The 18,224-nt window shown below is 55.6% G+C and overlaps 1 protein-coding gene across 8 annotated transcripts in view; it reads left to right on the top strand.

Moving 5' to 3' along the window:
• TTC28 (tetratricopeptide repeat domain 28) overlaps window positions 1-13,271 on the top strand; it is a 648,175-nt gene extending 634,904 nt beyond the window's left edge. For 7 of the 8 annotated variants that reach the window (XM_032311632.1, XM_032311635.1, XM_032311634.1 and 4 more), the window contains 7 exons: window positions 635-759; window positions 3,047-3,278; window positions 3,795-3,871; window positions 5,436-5,459; window positions 6,189-6,318; window positions 9,364-9,471; window positions 10,682-13,271. In XM_032311632.1, the coding sequence (XP_032167523.1) occupies window positions 635-759; window positions 3,047-3,278; window positions 3,795-3,871; window positions 5,436-5,459; window positions 6,189-6,318; window positions 9,364-9,471; window positions 10,682-12,306 (2,321 nt within the window). In that variant the 3' untranslated portion in view covers window positions 12,307-13,271. The remainder of the gene's footprint in view (window positions 1-634; window positions 760-3,046; window positions 3,279-3,794; window positions 3,872-5,435; window positions 5,460-6,188; window positions 6,319-9,363; window positions 9,472-10,681) is intronic. The other variant, XM_032311633.1, reaches the window with a different exon arrangement.
• Window positions 13,272-18,224: the final 4,953 nt, after the last annotated feature.

Genomic DNA, 18,224 nt, shown 5'->3' on the forward strand with positions numbered 1-18,224 from the left:
TAAGTCCTGCTGCGCTGCTCACCTTAAAAACAGCCGTGGCGCACTCCGGCTCTTGGGAAACCCCTTTCTCCATTATTTAGGGGCAGGGTGGTTCTAAGTGGCTTGGCGGCTTGAGGAGACTGCTCTGTGTGCCTGCCCCCCGACCCTGCATCTGGGAGCGGGACAGGATCCTCATAGACGTGCAGGTTGTCCTCCTGTCCACATCCCATGGTGCTGTCCCTGGGCAGGTTCCACATGCATCTCAGGGGAAACAGGGCAGGTCCTTCTTGGGATGGTGGCCAAGCCTGGGGAGCACCCTGGGAATCCCTTAGCCCCCTCACCCGGGGACCACCTGGCCACTTGCTTCCTCCCTCACTGTGCAGCAGAGCAGAGAGGCACTTTCCTGAGGAACTTTTGTGCAAAACCACTTATGAGCCCTGAAAAGCGCTGATTCTTAAAGAGGAGGGGACAGAAGCACACGGGCGGGTCCCCTCAGTGAGAGAGCCCTCCTGCAGGCCTTTCCGTGGAGCAGCTTTGCTGTGCAGGCCCCCTTGGGGGCAGGGTGGCTGTGAGGCCCCAGGGAGTGAGGGGGCCAGCCAGAGCTGCTCCCTCGAGCGGAGGGCAGGCGCGAAGATGCCCTTCTGTGTTCTCGCAGGGTTCATGCTCATTGGGAGTGACGTTAAGCTGAACAGTCCCTCGTCGCTCATCGGCCAGGCCCTCACAGAGATCCTCCAGCATCCGGAGCGCGCCCGAGATGCCCTGCGAGTGTTGCTGCACCTGGTAAGCCTGTCCCCCGGGCTCCCACGGGGCCCTCTGCCCTCGAGAGCAGTGAGCCGGCTGCAGGTGCAAGAGAGAAGAGCTGTGGCCTGTCCATATCCCCAGGGGACACATGCAGGCAGAGGGGACCCACAGGTGGAGCCCGCCTGTTGAGTAGCAGGCACTTGTGTCACGGTGATGGATGTGGCCTCCTTGCCAAGGTCCTGGGGCCCACACTGCCGCTGTTTCTGGGCCATGAAGCTTTGGGCAAGTCTCCTGGCTCTCTGAGCTTCAGTTTGCTCCTCTGGAAGCAAGGATAAAAATTCTCATTTTTCCAGGCTATAGTGAGACTTAGAGCAGAGGCAAATAGCTGGCACACAGGAGGGTTCTAGAGGCAGGGAAAGGATATTTTAAAGGCAAATGGCCCTGGCCTTCCCCTAACTTCGGGTTGGAGGAAGAGTCCAAAGTTAACCTAGTATGTGGCCAGTCCAAAGCTTGGCCGGGCTGGGGGTGAGGGTACACACGTCCAGAAGTTACAAATCCAGCCGAGAGGCAGCAAAAGAAAACGTGTTCCGCCCTTCTACTTTGCTAACCGGGAAGGCAGCCTCTGACACCTGAGAGTTGTTAGCCTCCGTGGGGTTCTGCAAGACAGACCTGCCCAGCCCCAGCTCGGGGTCCACGTGGTGTGGCTGGACAGCCCATGCCACATCCACACTCCTTCCAGAGCCCCCCAAACAGCAAAGCCCCAGCAAACCACTGCCCCCTGGAGGGACAGAGGGGCACACGCCATGGCTGTGTCAGAGCTCGAGGAAGGACGTGGGGGATAGTCCCCCACAGGCCCTGGGGAGCGGGCTGGAGGCTCTGGCTGGTCAGTTCAGTTTGGGGGCTGGGTTCCAGGGGGCACATCCCCGCAGCGGGGCAAACTTCCTACTCCCTGGGCCTGGGGCTCCACGCACTCCAGGTGGTAGGTACGTCCTGTCCATCTCTTAGGCTTGGGGTCAGCCTGAAATCAGCATGTGACTGGGTCGGAATGATGTCACCTGAGAAGCCCAGGCAGCTCTCAGGCCACACCTGAGGTGGCCCCTGCCACGTGCTCTGGGGTAGCTGTGCTCACGCACTTTGAGAATCTGTGGAGACTCTCTTAACTGATTTTAACCTGTGTCTGGAAACGGCATAGAGCAATTCAGCTGCTCAATATTAGGACCTATTCTGGTCCCTGTCACCCCCGAGTTCCCTCCTTCCTGGCTGCAGCTCCCAGGCTGCTTTTCTTAGAAAAGAGCAGGCTGCGGGGCAAGAGCCAGGCCTCTCAGGCCCCTCAGGCACACTTAAAGGTTGTCACTTCTTTCTTGGCTTCATTTCTCGGGGCAAGTACAGGGGCCATGGGCTTTACCCGCTCTTACCTCCTTCTGACTAACCATGGGACCCCTTGACCCTGGGCAGTGTATCTCCGAGGAGTTTCAGCCCCGATGGCATGCCCCCTGGCTGGTCATCCTGCCCAGGACCACTCGTTTTCTCCTGCTGGGAGGTCAGCCCCCTGCATCCCAGGGTTATACTGTAAGAAAAGACTCAGGTGACACCTTGGAAGACTCTTCTGCCTCTCTAGTGATGAAAGATGTCCCCCAGGGCGTGCAGTCTCACAGGTCAACCTGAGATTTCTCCTAGAGAGAGAAATGGGGAAGGCCCGGGGCCGCCGGAAGTGCTGTGGAAGGCTCGCTGGGGGGAGCTGACTTACTGGTTTCTTCTACAAATTCAGCCCACAGGTGCCAGGCATGGGTTTAGGCCCTGGCAGGTGGGAGAGGTATTGGAGGTGGAGGGGGAGGCCTAGGTTCCAGAGGCCACTCCTATGGGACAGAGGGTGCGTCAGAGGCCTAGGGAAGAAGGGCATGGCCAGCCACAGCCCTGGGACGGGTACTGCTTGGTGTATGGGAGAGCTGTGGGCTGTGAAGGGCTTCTGGAGGGCCTGAAGTTAAGCCTAGTGATGGGGAACCATCCCATGGTTTGGGGCAGGCCCTGGCCTGAGAATGGGTTTTAGTGTCTGAGGAGGAGAGCCTGGAGTGGGAGGAGTGGGCCAGGAAAGGGACAGAACTTCTCTGAGTCCCCTAGACTTGCTGGTGCTGGGACAGGGACAGCCTTCCCCTTCGCCTCCTCCCTTGCGAGCTGGGCCGTTGCTACTGGGCCGTGGTCCTAAGGCTGAGGCGCCCAGGTGGCAGGAGGCAGCCCCGGCTTCACACCCGAGGCTTTGCATGTCTGCAGAACCACCAGGAAAGACGCCGGTGACCGGAGTGGCGCTCCACTGCCCCTTCCCCTGCAGGTGGAGAAGTCCCTGCAGCGCATTCAGAACGGGCAGCGCAATGCCATGTACACGTCCCAGCAGAGCGTGGAGAACAAAGTGGGCGGCATCCCCGGTTGGCAGGCCCTGCTCACTGCCGTGGGCTTCCGGCTGGACCCCCCGGCCAGTGGCCTGCCGGCGGCTGTCTTCTTCCCGACCTCCGACCCCGGTGACCGGCTCCAGCAGTGCAGCAGCACCATCCAGTCCCTGCTGGGTGAGAGCCAGGCGGGCAGGGCCGGGCTGCTGCATGGGCATGGCGGTTGGTGGCGGGGAGGCCGGATCTCACAGTGGGGAGGGAGCAAGGAGTCGCAGACACAGAGCTCTCCTGACCTGGAGGCGATCCGGGAAGCAGGGCGCGGGCCCCACTCTGCCTCCTCCCGGGCTGGCACGCTGGGCACGTAGCAGCTGCCTTGGCGTTTCATTGGCAGCTCCAGGTGTGCCAGAGTCGGCGCGGGGGGCGAACCTGGGCTCAGGCAGGCTGCGGGTGTTGCCGATTGCTTTCTGGGCCTCGCTCCGAGCAGAGGTCCTGGGATGTGACCACACACCTCAAGGACGGGCCTTTCTCTGGAACCCTTGTCTCCATTCTCAAGTTAGAGACCCACACGCCTGGCTGTCCCCAGCTTCTGGAAATGCCCCCGATGTGGAGTGTCTCAGGCTCTTCGCTTAGGGAGGCAGCAGGGCTGTGGGTGCGGGGTCCCCTTTGGGTGACATTGCCCTCTGTTTGGTTTAGGTCTGCCCAACCCTGCCCTCCAAGCCCTCTGCAAGCTCATCACTGCCTCGGAGACGGGCGAGCAGCTCATCAGTCGGGTGAGTTGGGCCAGGGCGGCTGAGCCCAGGCCTGGGCGCCAGGGCGAGCTGGGCCTACACAGGAATCTGCAAGTGCCACGGTCTGGTTACCTTTTTCCACCCCTGTGACTAGACGGGAAAGACAAGGGCTGGGGGCGAAAGAGCCCCCGAGGCACGCACACGTCCGGGGACACTGGGTTCAGGGCACTGGGTTCGGAGAGCAGTAGGGCCTCCTGAGACCCCTGTCACCTGCAGTAGTGGGGCATTTCCTGAACTCTCCATTTAGTGGCTGCCTGCACCTTGTCGTCCCCCGCCCACTTTTTCTGCTGATTGACAAGTGTCACAGCTATACTCCCTCAGCCTGCAGGTGTGGGGCCAGCCTACCAGATCCCCTGCAGGGTCCCTGATGCTTATGCCCAGATCAGGGGATGAACCCCACCTGAAACTGAGTAGCCACCGAGGGAGGCAGAGCAGTGAACACAAGGTCAGCTCTAACGCAAGCTACCGCGCAGCAGGTTCTACACACGGACTTTCTTTCAGGGGAATGGAGGTCTTATTCAGGAATCAGGAGGATTCGAACTCTCAGCCTCACGTAGGCCTTTCCCAGCTTGGCCTCAGAGCTCCCGATCTTCCTACCAGCCAGTGAGGGTCTGAAACAAGGGGAAGGAGGGACACAGTGAACCCTGGGTGACCGCTGTGTGGGGGAGGGTTTCTGGCTGGAACAGCAGCCCTGAAGGTCACGGAGCAATTTTCTCTGGTCATCTCATAGTGTAAGAACTTGAAAAAAATGACATACCTCATTATTATTGATCAGATTTTATTGTAAATGGAACAAAGCTGCTCTGTCTGGGATTAGCCTCTGAAAATCAGAGTGGTGCCTGGAGCCTCCCACCTACCCAGGGTGGTTTCCAGCCCGGATTCGGAGCCCAGCCCAATGACATGCCTCTTCTTGAGTTCCTGCTTACTTGGCAATGAGTGGGTTACGTCTCCTTGTTGAAGGGAATCAGGAAGGCACTTCTAGAACATGGCATATAAAGACATCCTGAGCCCAAGAGGGCTGGAAGCCTGCGCTCTAGCAACAGAGGACGTTAGAGTTACATTTGCAGGGCAAGCCTGAGTCCAAAAAGCCAGCTGCTTAATTTCTTGCGTTTGGTGGCATCACGGGGACTTTCTGCGGACTCTTCCAGCAGGTCGCAGACAGATGTCCGGCTGCCCCCAGGGGCCGGCCCGTGGTGGGCTAGTTCTCAAGTCACTCTGGAACCATGGCCCTTGGTGTCTAGAGTGGCTTCTCGATGCCCTCTGTGTCCCCTCCCCACTCGAGCCCTGCCTGCCCTGCTCCTCTCCTGGCAAGGAAGGGAAGGCCTGGCTACCCCTGCCCGCGTCTGGCCTGGTGTGGCTGTTTGTTCTCCTGTGTGTCCCTGCTGACTCTCGCTCCTCTCCCCTCCCGGTCGGAGCCACCGCGGACCTGCTGTGGCGCTTCCTAAAGCAGTGATCAGCTCGTGGCATAACAACCTGTGCTTGAGTCTAAACTCTCTTCTCTCTCTCTCTCTCTCTCTCTTTCTTTTCTTATAATCTGCTGGCGAAGGCTGTTAAAAATATGGTGGGAATGGTGAGTACGACTTTAAGTAGCAACTGTTGTCAGGTGAGACCCTCAACCCGCCCAGCCCCTGCGTCCCCTGCACCTGCTCTGAGCCCGGGCACATGTGCTGTCGCTCAGAGCTGTGTGCACGTGCCCCACGCGCTCCGGGCCGCGGTGACCCCTTCCTCTGCTCTGGCTCCCCCTTTCCTGCTGCACCCTTCTCGTGTTCTCAATTGGACCTCTCACGTTCCACCAGAACAGCAGGGGCAGAAGCGACTTTGAGCGAGTGACACTATGAAGCCACTACACAGAGCCCCAGAGTAGCCCGGGGGTCCCAGAGTGCCCCAGGCCCTCGAAGTGGGTGTGCGGGCTCCTCCCCAAGCGCTGCGGCTCTGGGACAGGACGCTGGGCTCTTCTTCACCATGTAACTCAAGAGCATCAGGGGGGCTTAAGTAGAGAAAAAGAGATGGAGACGACCGGTCCTACACCCCACCCCTCCTCTGGTCCCTGCCCCTGCCACCAGGGTGCACCAGGGAAGAGGCGAGGCCACTCCTGCCCTGTGACACCCCCCCACCCCAGCCTCCAGAGAGGAGACAGGACAGCAGGCCTGAGGCACCGTTTAACAGGAATTTGCAGTGCGATGCACATTAAGGTCACTAGGGAGGATGACACAGGAGTAACGCGGGGACACATCCTAGGCGGGCCGGAGGGAAGGTGGCGCTGGGAAGGTGGCGCGCTCACGCTCGTCTCCTCGCTCAGCTCCACCAGGTGCTGGTTCAGCTGCAGGCCGGCGAGAAGGAGCAGGACTTCGCCTCGGCCCCCATCCAGGTCTCCATCAGCGTGCAGCTGTGGCGCCTCCCCGGCTGCCACGAGTTCCTGGCGGCTCTAGGTAGGCCAGAGCGTCCTTCCCCGCCTCCTGCAGTTCCCTTTTGTGAAAACTCCATCTCTCCGCGTTTCTGTTGGGTGAAGCTGGCAGGGTCTCGGGGCCTCGGTGTTTTCTTACATGTCACCCCACAGATGGTGGCCTCTGCGATCCCAGCCCTTGAGCACACTTGGCATACGGCCCTCCTGCCTTGTCCCAGCGCCCGACATTTTGATTTCAGCGCTCTCATTTCTAGTCCTTGCCTTGATAGAAAGCTGCTAGATGTCAGCATCATTGGGAGTCAAGCCATGATTAAAAGCTAAAGAAAAAAAAAAAGTCATAAAATAACAGTTTCAAGGTTGGTCTTTGCTGTGCCATTGAAACCAGGTCTGATTTGATGCCAGGAACCTAGAACCACCGGCACCAGAATCCGTGTTCATCTGTGACACTTACTTTCCCTTTTTGGAGAATGTAACATGGCTGAGGCAGCTCCTGCCAAAACTGCTGCTTTAATAGATGCATTTTTGATAAAATACCACACAAGAGGCTGTGAGCTGCTCTCCCATCCCACTTAAGTGCTGGTGCAATTCCCAGGGGAGCCAGTCACTTCCCAAGCTTTCCTCTGAGCACCTGTGATGTGTCGGGCAGTGCACCAGGACGGGGGACAAGCCCTCTTAGGGTTTTCAGTCTAGTGGGGAAGATGAGCAGACCAAGTAAACACGTAATCCAAGCGGAGGGAGCCCCTCAGGAGGGGGGCAGCGTCCCAGACAGGAGCCCCGGCGTCCCCGTGATTGCTGGCGGGGTGGAAGGCAGGGAGCCGGGGCAGACCTGGAGGGCCTGAGGGTGTCATCAGGAGGAAACTCCAGGACGAGGGAAGAGCATCGGTGAGCACAAGTGTCAGGCCCACACACTGGTGCAGGGCACGGCGGGGACAGACGAGGCAGAGGTGGGGCAGGTCCTGTGGGCTGAGGCCCCAGGGAGGGCTTTGGTTCTTAACCTCAGGGAGTGGGGACTCTTGGAAGGATGACACAGCCTCAATCCAGAGTGATGGGGACCAGCCGCCATTTTACATGGCAGGCCAGCCGGTCCCTCACAAGCAGTTTTTCTTCTCATGAAATCTGGATTTCACAGCATTATGCCTTTCTTTTAACCCATTTCGCAGATGCCTTTTCCCAGCCCATGTCAGCGTAGGGCTGGCTTCAATTGCCTTTGATGGGGGAGCCCCCAGCCCCCACAGTCACTCTGAATCCAAGTAGATGTTCTCCCACCTTTGGGATCTGTGCTGTGTGCTGCCTTCTGTGGGCCTAACGCAGTCTTCTTGCCATGCACGTAGTACATTTCTATCTAGATAAAGGCGGACAGTAGCAACTGGACCAAGAGCGAGAAAGGCCAGGTCTACGCCCAGCAGGGATCTCATCCCTTCCAGGAAGGGCTGTAGGCCTGGCGTTGGGACAGTGACACAGAGCACAGGTGAGGGAAGACGGAGCCACAGCGGTCTTCCCCGGGCAGGGCCCACACCTCTCCTCGGTATGGGTGTGACAGAGGCAGGCCCCCTTGCCTGCGAACTGGATATTTCCAGGTGTGTCACTGGCTCTTCCTGGTGTTGGGACAGTGGGTTATTTTCATCGATGGCCTCTACTTTTCTGTGTTTTCCAAACCACCGATACTCAAGGGATGAGTCAGTGTGCACATAGTTATCCTTGAATCCCGTGGCCTGAAACCAGGGGAGGAAAAGTCTCTGCAGGCCCAGCCTTTGGAGAAGGGGCTCCCTCACTCCCGAGCGCTCTGAGGCTCCTCTTTCCAGCCCTCAGCCAGCACCAGTGCAACCCGGCCCAGGGCTGGCAGTTATTACCTCCGTGCTGCTGGAGCAGTAACGAAGTCCGTCATCCTGGTAAAAGGAGAGATCTCTAACTAAAACCTTTGTATTAATTAGTTATTTGTATTTGGTGAGTTCTCCGAGACCTTCCTGTTGCTTTCAGGGAGTGATTCTGTTTGAGTTCAGAGGGGAAAATACCCCACAGCAACCAGAAGTCTGAAGTAGCTCATCGAGTGAACAAATTCCCAGAGGAACGACAGTGTCAGGCTGACCTCAGAATCCCAGCCTGGGAATAAAAAGACCCATTTCTCCGTTGGTGACTACTGTGTCAGAAACTGCACAGCATGCAGAACACGGCGGCCTTGTGTGTCACAGATCCTGTCACCGGAGCACACATCATAGGAGGGAGGGGGCCCTGTCCCCTGGCAGTCAGCACCAAGCGCTTCCACTGTTCCGGCCGAGCTCAGTGTCCCGCCGAGTGGGCTGAGCCACATGTGCAGGGCTGAGGGCTGCCCCCCGGCCCCGCCCCAGCCATACATTGGTCAGCGGACAAAGCCCTTGGCCATGGCGTCTGTGCTCGGCTTCATCCGCCTGTGCTCTTCTCAGGGAGATGGGGGGCCGGCGCCCGGTGGGGTCTCTGAAGTCTCAGTGCGGCAGCAGCTGGTGAGCCGGCCTCCTGCCCGGAGGCTCCTGCCCTCTGCTGTGCCCGCCTGGAGTCTCAGGAGAACTGTGTCAGGGCGGCCCCCTGGGCTTTAGCAGAACGGGGTCTGGTCCCTGCAGGGCAGCTCAGCCCGGAGGGTGGATTCTCCCTTGTCAGAGCCGGCTGGTTTCAAAGCCCTCAATGGCAAACACACACGTCTGTGCCCTTGAGAAGCTCCCACCTTCCCAGGCAGCACCTTTACATACTGGACCCTGTGCTGAGTGGAGTGGCCCAGTTTTGTCCTCCTTAAAGTCTTCTTTCAGTGGACTGTTGTGGGAAAGGTCGGAGAGAGCAGCTCATACTCCCCAGCCCTACGAACTGGGCCCAGCGCTGCAGAGAACAGAGCTCAGGGCCAGAGAGCAGCGGGTGCTCCGGGAAGGGGCAGGAGGGAGCCGGGCCCCGCGGGTATCGGGGTGAGGGTGTACGCAGCTCCCAGGCCCAGGGCAGCCCAGGCCGGGCGCTGGCCGAGGGGCCTGCAGGGATTCCGGGGACATGGGGCTGTGGCTCTCCTCCCCTCGGGGACACGGACAGAGATTCATGGTCTTTGTTCCTCTAGGGTTCGATCTCTGTGAAGTGGGTCAGGAGGAAGTCATCCTGAAAACCGGGAAACAAGCCAATCGGCGAACCATGCACTTTGCCCTGCAGTCTCTGCTCGCGCTCTTTGGTAAGCAGCCTCCCTGCGCCCCTGCCACGCGCCCCAGGACCAGCCTGGCTGCGTTTGGGGAAGGGGGAGAAAAGCAGAGGATGTGGTCAGGACGGGGAAGCGCAGTGAGCAAAGCCCCGCTCTCACGAGCTTAGCCAACACGTGCGGTATAGAGTCAGGGAGCTGCCAAGGCCTGTGAAGATGCGCAGAGGGAGAGTGGCAGCGGGGTGCGAACAAGGGAGGAGCGGTGCCCCAGGGCTTAGGCCACAGGCAGTTTTCAGGGCGTAGGGGGCACGGCCACGTCATCACGCTTCTCGGAGGGCCAAGCCGGCTGCCACGTGGAGACAGACCCGTGGCCGCGGTTCGAAGGCAGAGTGAGCTGAAGGATGTCAGTCAGACACAAAGTTGGGGGGGAGTCAAAGGTGATACCTTGTTTTTCGGAACAAAGGCCAGAATGGGACTGCCTTTTGCTGAGACGTTGAAAGTGGCAGGAGGAGGGGGGTTTGAGTTCCCTCTTGAACATGCTCCATTTTGAAATCTCCATTAGACAAGCTGCCCTGACAGCTGGGTACTGGAGGCCCAAGTTCAGGGAGAGGCCAGCTCGGAGGCAGAAAAGGGCCTGCAGGCCCCGAGGGGGAGGGCGGCGTGGGGTATGCAGTGGCCGTCACAGGTCCCAGGGATGGGGGGCCCGGAAAGGAGTGGTCAGCGAGGGCAGTGGGGACCGACTGCACAACCGAGCAGTGAACACTGGGTTTGGCAGCACGGACGCCCCTGGAGACCTTTACGAGAACTGGGGAGGACACAGACTTGAGCGGAGTATTTGAGAGAAGGTTGGGAGGAAAGGCCATGCGGACAGTGAATGTAAATGCCCCTGAGGAGCTGCTGAAGCATGGAGGGTGGTTTAGGGTTTAGGCCAGGGGTCCCCACAGACTGCCCACCTGACCCCAGAGGCCCAGGCCGACGTGGGGTCCTGTGAGATGGGAGCATGGTGGAGGCGGCACGGAAGGGGGCTGGGGCCGGCTGGCGCTCTCCAAGTGTCTTGGCTCAGAGTTACATTTACTCTCTGCAACAGGACCGTGTGCTTCGGGAGCATGACATAAATTCGGATCGTGCGAGAGCAGCACCCGCACGGGTCCCTGCCAGCTTCTCTGCTGTGAGGTTGCTTGTGATTTTGAAAGAGTAAACCACAGGGCGTTCTAATTGCCCTCTGGGCACCTGTGTTTTGTCTTAGATTCTACTGAGCTGCCCAAGCGCCTCAGCCTTGATAGCTCATCCTCCCTGGAGTCTCTGGCCTCGGCCCAGTCAGTCTCCAACGCCCTGCCCTTGAGCTACCAGCATCCCCCTTTCTCCCCCACCGGCGCGGACAGCATCGCCTCCGACGCCATCTCTGTGTACAGTCTGAGCTCCATCGCCTCCTCCATGAGCTTCGTCTCCAAGCCCGAGGCTGGATCGGAAGCGGGGGCTTCCCGCAGCCGGCAGGACTACGACCGGTCCAAGAACGCCTACCCACAGCGATGCACCCTGCCGCGGGGCCAGCTGTCCCCCCAGACACGCCCTGCCGGCAGCAAAGAAGAAGAAGAATACGAGGGCTTTTCCATCATCAGCACGGAGCCCTTGGCGGCCTATCAGGAAACCAGAAAGACGCGCTTCTCACCAGATCACAAACAGTGCCACGTGGGGCCAGCCGGAGGCGTGAAAGTTTCCGTAAGCTCCAAGGGGAGCGTCAGCACACCCAATTCTCCAGTTAAAATGACTCTGATTCCCAGCCCAAACTCCCCCTTCCAAAAGGTGGGAAAGCTGGCCAGTTCCGACACGGGAGAATCAGACCAGTCTAGCACAGAAACAGACAGCACCGTGAAATCCCAAGAAGAAAGCAACCCAAAGCTTGATCCGCAGGAGTTGGCGCAGAAGATTCTAGAGGAGACACAGAGTCATCTCATCGCGGTGGAGCGTCTGCAGAGGGGCGGCGGCCAGGCCAGCAAGAGCAGCAGCCCCGAGGAGGGCCTCACAGCGCCCAACGGCGCGGCCGTCTTCCGAGCGTCGGAAACCAGCGCGTTCAGCAGGCCGGCCCTCTCCCACCCCAAGAGCCAGCCGTCGCCGGTCCCCGTGAAACCAAAGCCCCCCGCTAGGAGCTCGTCCCTCCCCAAGGTGAGTTCAGGATACAGCAGCCCCACGGCCTCCGAGGCGTCCGTCAAGGGCAGCCCCAGCCAGCACAGCGGCCGCCCGTCGCCCGGCTCCGACTCCCAGACTTCTCTCCCCGACCAGCCGCTCTTCAAACTGAAGTACCCCAGCTCTCCGTACAGCGCCCACATCTCCAAGTCCCCCCGGAACGCGTCCCCGAGCTCGGGCCATCAGTCTCCGGCTGGGAGCGCGCCGTCCCCAGCGCTCTCCTACTCCTCGGCCGGCTCGGCGCGCTCCAGCCCCGCCGACGCCCCCGACGTGGACAGGCTGAAGATGGCGGCCATCGACGAGAAGGTGCAGGCCGTCCACAACCTCAAGATGTTCTGGCAGAGCACGCCCCAGCATCCCACGGGACCCGTGAAAATATTCCGGGGTGCCCCCGGCACGATGACTTCCAAGAGGGACGTGCTCAGCCTGCTCAACCTGTCCCCGCGGCACAACAAGAAGGAGGAAGGCGTGGACAAGCTGGAACTGAAGGAGCTGTCCCTGCAGCCGCCCGGAGAAGCGCCCCAGAAGGGCCCTCCGAACGGCCACTGGCGCACGGAGACCACGGCGCTGGGTGCGCTGCCCCTGCCCGCTGGGCCCCCGGCGCCCGCCCGCCCGCTCAGACTGCCTTCTGGAAACGGCTACAAGTTTCTGTCCCCGGGAAGATTTTTTCCTTCCTCCAAATGCTGAAGCTTCTTCTGTACTCGCGGACTCAGGGTGCAGCAGCTGCGGGGGCCCAACCCCCTCGGCTGAGCGGGTCACCCCACGCAACCGCCAGCCACCTCACGCTGGGCGCGCCTCGGGGCGCGGGCCCCACGCGCACGGCCGCTGGCTGCTCTGGGCCGCTGGCGACTCTGGGCCCCGCTCACCGGGAGCCGCGACTTCTGTGGGGTTGGCACGGGAGGCCCAGGCAGTTTTCTACACACTTCGCCCGATGTTTACCTTGAACTCCCTGCTTCTCATCTTTGATATGATTCTTCACCAGGACTTTTGTACGCAAACGGTCACGGTTCGGGGTGGGCAGAGGGAAGGGAGCACATATTTTGCTCAGAGGTAGATGCGCAGGACCTTTTATACACAGAAATACAGATGGAGCTTTTTTCTTAAGGCTTTCAGGTGCTCGTTGGGGGTGGGATATATAAAATCTAAGTCGAATTCTACATGAAAGTGTGATAGTAGCCAAAAACAGTGGTTTTTAAAATGCCAATGATGTGTCATGAAACTGTAGCGTCCCCTGATCCGGGTCCCATCACAGTAGCAATGCAATAACTCACGTTTCCGCAGCGCTTCCTTCCTCAGATCGGCTCTGCTCCGGCGAGCTCTGAGACGTCCGTGGGGCCCCACTGTCAGCCAAACTTGAATTTTCTTAAAAATTTTATGTAACTTTTCTCCAGGCATTTTAGAACTATGCAATTGCGATTTAAAATGCAACTTTGTGCTTTTAAAACATTATTGACCTTTTTTGTACGTGGATAAACAACTCGGTTTTATTATCAATAGTACTTTGCATTTATAGCTATTATTTTTAAAAGCTCAAATTTTTTAAAATGTCCAATTTTGAATAGTCATCCGTAAGTAACTGTCAAGTTTGGGGGGGAAAGGTTGAAATAGTTTCCTTGTAAACATAAAACACAAAACAAAGCCAAAAAAAAAAACCCCAAAACTTCCATAGCTAACTCGACTTAACCAGAATGGAACTTCCAGCTCCCATCCCTCAGCAGCTGCTTCATTTTATTCTCTTCTCCCAACTCCAGGCCTCGAACACCTCTCTCCTCTAAGTCTGTCCCCAGCTCCCATGCTCCGGCACCCCACATCTGCTAGCGGCCGGGCACCCTCCCCTTAGCCGGGACCAGCCCCCTCCCTTCCCACAGTGTGTTCACATTCACGTCCATGGCCTGGAAGCAGGGGTCTTGGGGGAGGGGTGCCGTCCGAGTTACGGCTGAGCAAGGAAACACGTATTCCTGAAAGTGTCCTGGACAAACGGGCGGACATGTCCTCCGGCTGTGACAGTACATGGAAGTTGTAGCCAGCTGAGACGAGCGGTAGTCTGGGTGGGGGGGCAGTGAGCATTAACTTATAAAGAAATGAAATGCTGAAAGTCCTATTAGTACTAAGTTTAGTGGGAGAATTTAAACTCTTTTTACATAATTCTAAAACGAAAACCTGACCACTCTCCCCATGAGGCAGTGTCCCACACCACATGGAGTAGACAGGCAAGGCCTGGCAGGAGACCTCCAAGGAGAGTTTTTAACCTTGGGTAGGATCTCACTTTCTAAACATACCGTTCCTCTGTGTACCCTGAAAAGAGGAAAGGAAAATATTTACTCAGCTATGTCACAGCGCTTTTTGCCTTTACCCCGCAGCCATGATGGCAAAAGACACTAAGGATGTCCCGTTCTAGCCCTGACCCCAACACTGGAAGACAAATCCTTTATAAAGAAGCAAGTACCTGTGTGGTTCTTTATATCAGTAGGGTACAAAGAAACGGTAATAAAGTACCAGAGTAGCCAGTGGCAGCAAGTTTATAGCACTGTGCGTCTAGATAGCAAAATCAGGTCCTCAGCAACAAAAACGAAACCTCAGTCAGTTTCTGAACCCACGTAGATAGTGGGGCTGTTCCTTTCTCAGCCTCTTTCCCAAGTGCCAAGGAGCCCTGGAGGACAGGCCTAGGGTCTGTGCCCCCTGTGAGCGCACCGGTTTGCCCACCTCTGCACACCCTCCGCCCCCGACTGCTTCCCATGGTTACCAAGCCAGCGAGGAGGACTCGTGGCCCCCAACCTGGTTTAGTCCTAACTATGTTGTTGTTTTAGGTTTCATGTTGGAAAACCAACCGGTGTGATTTTTTTTTTCCTTTCTTTTTTTTTTTGGTCCTAGATGGAAGCTTTGATGAAGGAAAGCAAACGTGACAAAAATGGTAGGAATGATCTGAAAATCACCGTAGAGTTGCCACTTCTTTATGTTTACTGTCCGTGTCGGTGTTTTCCTTATGAGTGAGACGGACGTCACATCAAAGTTCCTTTTTCAGGCTCCTCCCCTGAAAAACACGTGCACTTAAAGATGACGTGAGACTGTTTAATTCACAGACTTCTTTGTGCAGATCAGGGGCAGGCAGACGATGACCCACAGGCTAAGTCTGCTCAGAGGCCGGGGTTGTTAGAGCCACGAGAAAGGACTGGATCGGACAGGTTTAAATCGGTCTGTCAGCATCTGCGTCATATTCTTGATTTTTGCCTCGTGGCCAACAAAGCCTAGAATACCTAATGCCTGACCTTTTAAGAAAAGGTTTGCTGACTCCTGGTGTAGGGGACAGACAACATAATTAGAATGTTTCGTTTCTACGGTCTAGGGAAAGTGAGTGGCAAGTTGTGTTAAACTTGTTATGTGTGGGCACCCGAGCCACGTGGCGAGAAGCGGAGGCCTCCCGCACGGCCCAAGGCTCTCCGGCCCGTCTGGAATGAGCCAGGGGATGTGGGTAAAATTTACAAAAAGATCTTTTCCTCACTATATGCAGAGAGCACTGGCCAGATTTCTTTCTCAGCTCAGGAAACTGGACTGTCCTGCCCCTGTTCCGCTCCACCAGAGGCAAATACACTCAACACGAGCAATAAAACCCCCCTCTCCTAGGAACCCTGGTAGGACCACAGAGCCAGGGCAGATCCTGTCTGAATCCGCACCAGCAAACCACTCAGCTCCTTCACTGACTTCAGTTAAATCAAAATACCAAGACAAAACAAGCTCCAAAATTCACATTTTGATCCACGTTAGTGTGTAGTGAAACAAAGTCCTCACCTGCGTCCCGTTTGAAACGCATCGTGGTCTACGCGGATACTCCCTGGGTCTCGGCAAGGGAGGAGGGGCCGCGCACACTGTCCTTCCCCTGCTCACGCTGTCCCAGTGGGTCTCAGCAGGTGGTCACCGTAGCAAGTCCCCTGTGAGGCTCCTGTCCCACCGCCTCCCACCATCGCTTTCTTAGTTTTAATTCAGTTTAGAGAAAATACCATGCAATACTCTGGTTGCTTTTAGTAAGCAGGCAGAAGGTGAAAATTGCCCAATTTTCATCACACATGTTGTTGTTTTACCTACAAGGATTGTACGTGTGGTTTGTGGACTGGGCCCTTGTTTGCGACAGATCTTTCAAAGACAGTCCACGTAAGGACACAGGTGCTCACCTCTCCCCTCCTCAGACACCTCCCCCACTTGGCACTCACCTCCCCTTGTATGCAGTGTTAGCCATCTTTGGCCTATGTGGACTTTTTTTTTTTTTTTGTAAATTACAGTTTCCAGATGGCATTAAACTTTTTATATTACGAAAATCTACCATGTAAAAAGAACTTCATATTTTTATTGAAATTGTTAAGGCACTTGGCCTTCCTTTGTGATTTCAGTGTCTATTAAAGCATGAGTTCCCTCGGTTTTAAGTGCCGTATCTGAATCGCTTCCTGTACACGTCCCACTTTCTGGGTTTCTTCGAGCACACGGAACGGTTCTGTGTCATTAACGAGCAGTATGTCAGTCTGAGGTCTCCTGAGACGTACACCGTAACCTCATGTTTGCTGGGAGGAGAAGTGGGGGTGCACACGGGCTTCGGCACCTCCCAGGCACAGGGCCCTGGGGTCGGTGGTGAACAACAAGACTGACTGCTGCTGATCTGTGATCACAGTTGGAGGACCAGAAAATTCCACAACTGTGTAAGTGTGCTGATAAACAAAACCAGAGATCATTACCACCAGATCCCTGTAACTAAAGAAGCTTCCAAAGGAAGTATTCCAGGAAGAAGGAAAACAATCCTCCGTGTAAAATCTCAGAGGCATGAAGGACTAGTGAACAGATAACTGAGTAAATGTGACTAAATTAAGAAAATATACTGATTGTATAAAAACAAACATCTCAGGGTGCCTGGTGGCTCAGTCAGTTAAGCATCTGACTTCGGCTCAGGTCATGGTCTCAAGGCCCTTGGATTGAGCCCATGTCTGTCTCTGCTCTTAGTGAGAAGCTGCTTCTCCCTCACCCTCTGCCCCTACCCCTACTTGGGCTCTCTCTTTCTCTCTCAAATAAATAAAATCTTTAAAGACACCTAATATCTCATTGGAGTAGCAATAAAAAATTAAAATACTGGACAATAAAATGTGAAACTAGGAAGTTAAATTGTTATAGGTTGTTTAGGAAGAGAACAAAGAGTAGAATATTTGTTGTGAAAGTTAAATACATCAAAACACACAAATAGAAATAGAGGGTCATACCAAACTAGCTAGTGGAGGGGAAAAAAGGTCGTTTTAAAAACTTGGTTGATCTAAAGGAATAGAAAAAAGAGGGAATAGCAACAGAAACCATTTTTAAAAAGGACAAATATTAAACAGCATAAAAGAAAGATTACTAGTAATTATAAAAGTGATTTAAAAAAAATTTTTTTAAAGATTTTATTTATTTGACACAGAGAGAAAGATCACAAGTAGGCAGAGAGGCAGGCAGAGAGAGGGGGAAGCAGGCTCCCTACTGAGCAGAGAGCCCGATGCGGGGCTCAATCTCAGAACCCTGAGACCATGACCCGAACTGAAAGTAGAGGCTTAACCCACTGAGCCACCCAGGTGCCCCCATATAAATGCAATTTTGTAAAAAGATTATTTATTTATTTGACAAAGAGCAATAGAGGGAACACAAGCGGGGAGAGTGGGAGAGGGAGAAGCAGGCTTCCTGCTGAGCGGGGAGCCTGATGTGGGGCTTGATCCCAGGTCCCTGGGATCATGACCTGAGCCAAAGGCAGATGCTTAACCAACTAAGCCACCCAGGCGCCCCAGTTATAAATGTAATTGAATGAACTAAACAAAAAGGAGAATGGTGATGACACTATGCCACATGCTCCTTAAAAAACGATATGCCTCTCCGGGGGTGGGGGGGGGGCAAGCAAACAAACTTACCAAAGCATAAGGCCCAAAGATTTACAACCAAAGAATCAACAAAATAGATAGAAAGTAAAAGGCACTAATAAAAACCAAGAAGACCCATTTTCTAATGTTAAAAAAGCTTAGCAAAAGGGCAAAATTCTAAATTTGTATGCAGCTAATCATATCATTTAAAAATTGATAAAGTAAAAATTGACAGAACTATGGGTTTGGAAGACTATACTATTATTATTTAAAGATTTACTTATTTTAGAGAGTGAGCAGATGGGGGAGGGGCAGACAATTCTAATGCAGATTCCTGCTGAGGGCAGAGCCCATCCTGGGGCTCTATCCCAGGACCCTGAGATCATGACCTGAGCCAAAATCAAGAGTTGGCCACTTAACTGACTGAGCCACAAAGGCACCCTAAGACTATACTATTCTAATGGGAAATCTCACCTTCCACTCTCAGTAATTGCCAGATGAAAGACGCCACGCAGTGAACATGCAGTAGATCTCAGCAGCTCAGCCAGCAGGCTCTTGAAATGGAGCCGCAGAGAACCCGGTCCCTGACGGGAATCTATGTTCTTCCCAAGCGCACGTGGGACATATGATGGAAACGAACCCCTGTACAGGCCACAGAGCAATCCTCGGCAAATCCTGAGGAATCTGTTATCACAAAACAGTACAATTCAGTTAGCATGAATAACAAGGTGATAATGGAAGTTT

Source organism: Mustela erminea, chromosome 13 (genome assembly GCF_009829155.1).
Source record: "Mustela erminea isolate mMusErm1 chromosome 13, mMusErm1.Pri, whole genome shotgun sequence".
In the NCBI taxonomy this organism is placed as follows: domain Eukaryota; kingdom Metazoa; phylum Chordata; class Mammalia; order Carnivora; family Mustelidae; genus Mustela; species Mustela erminea.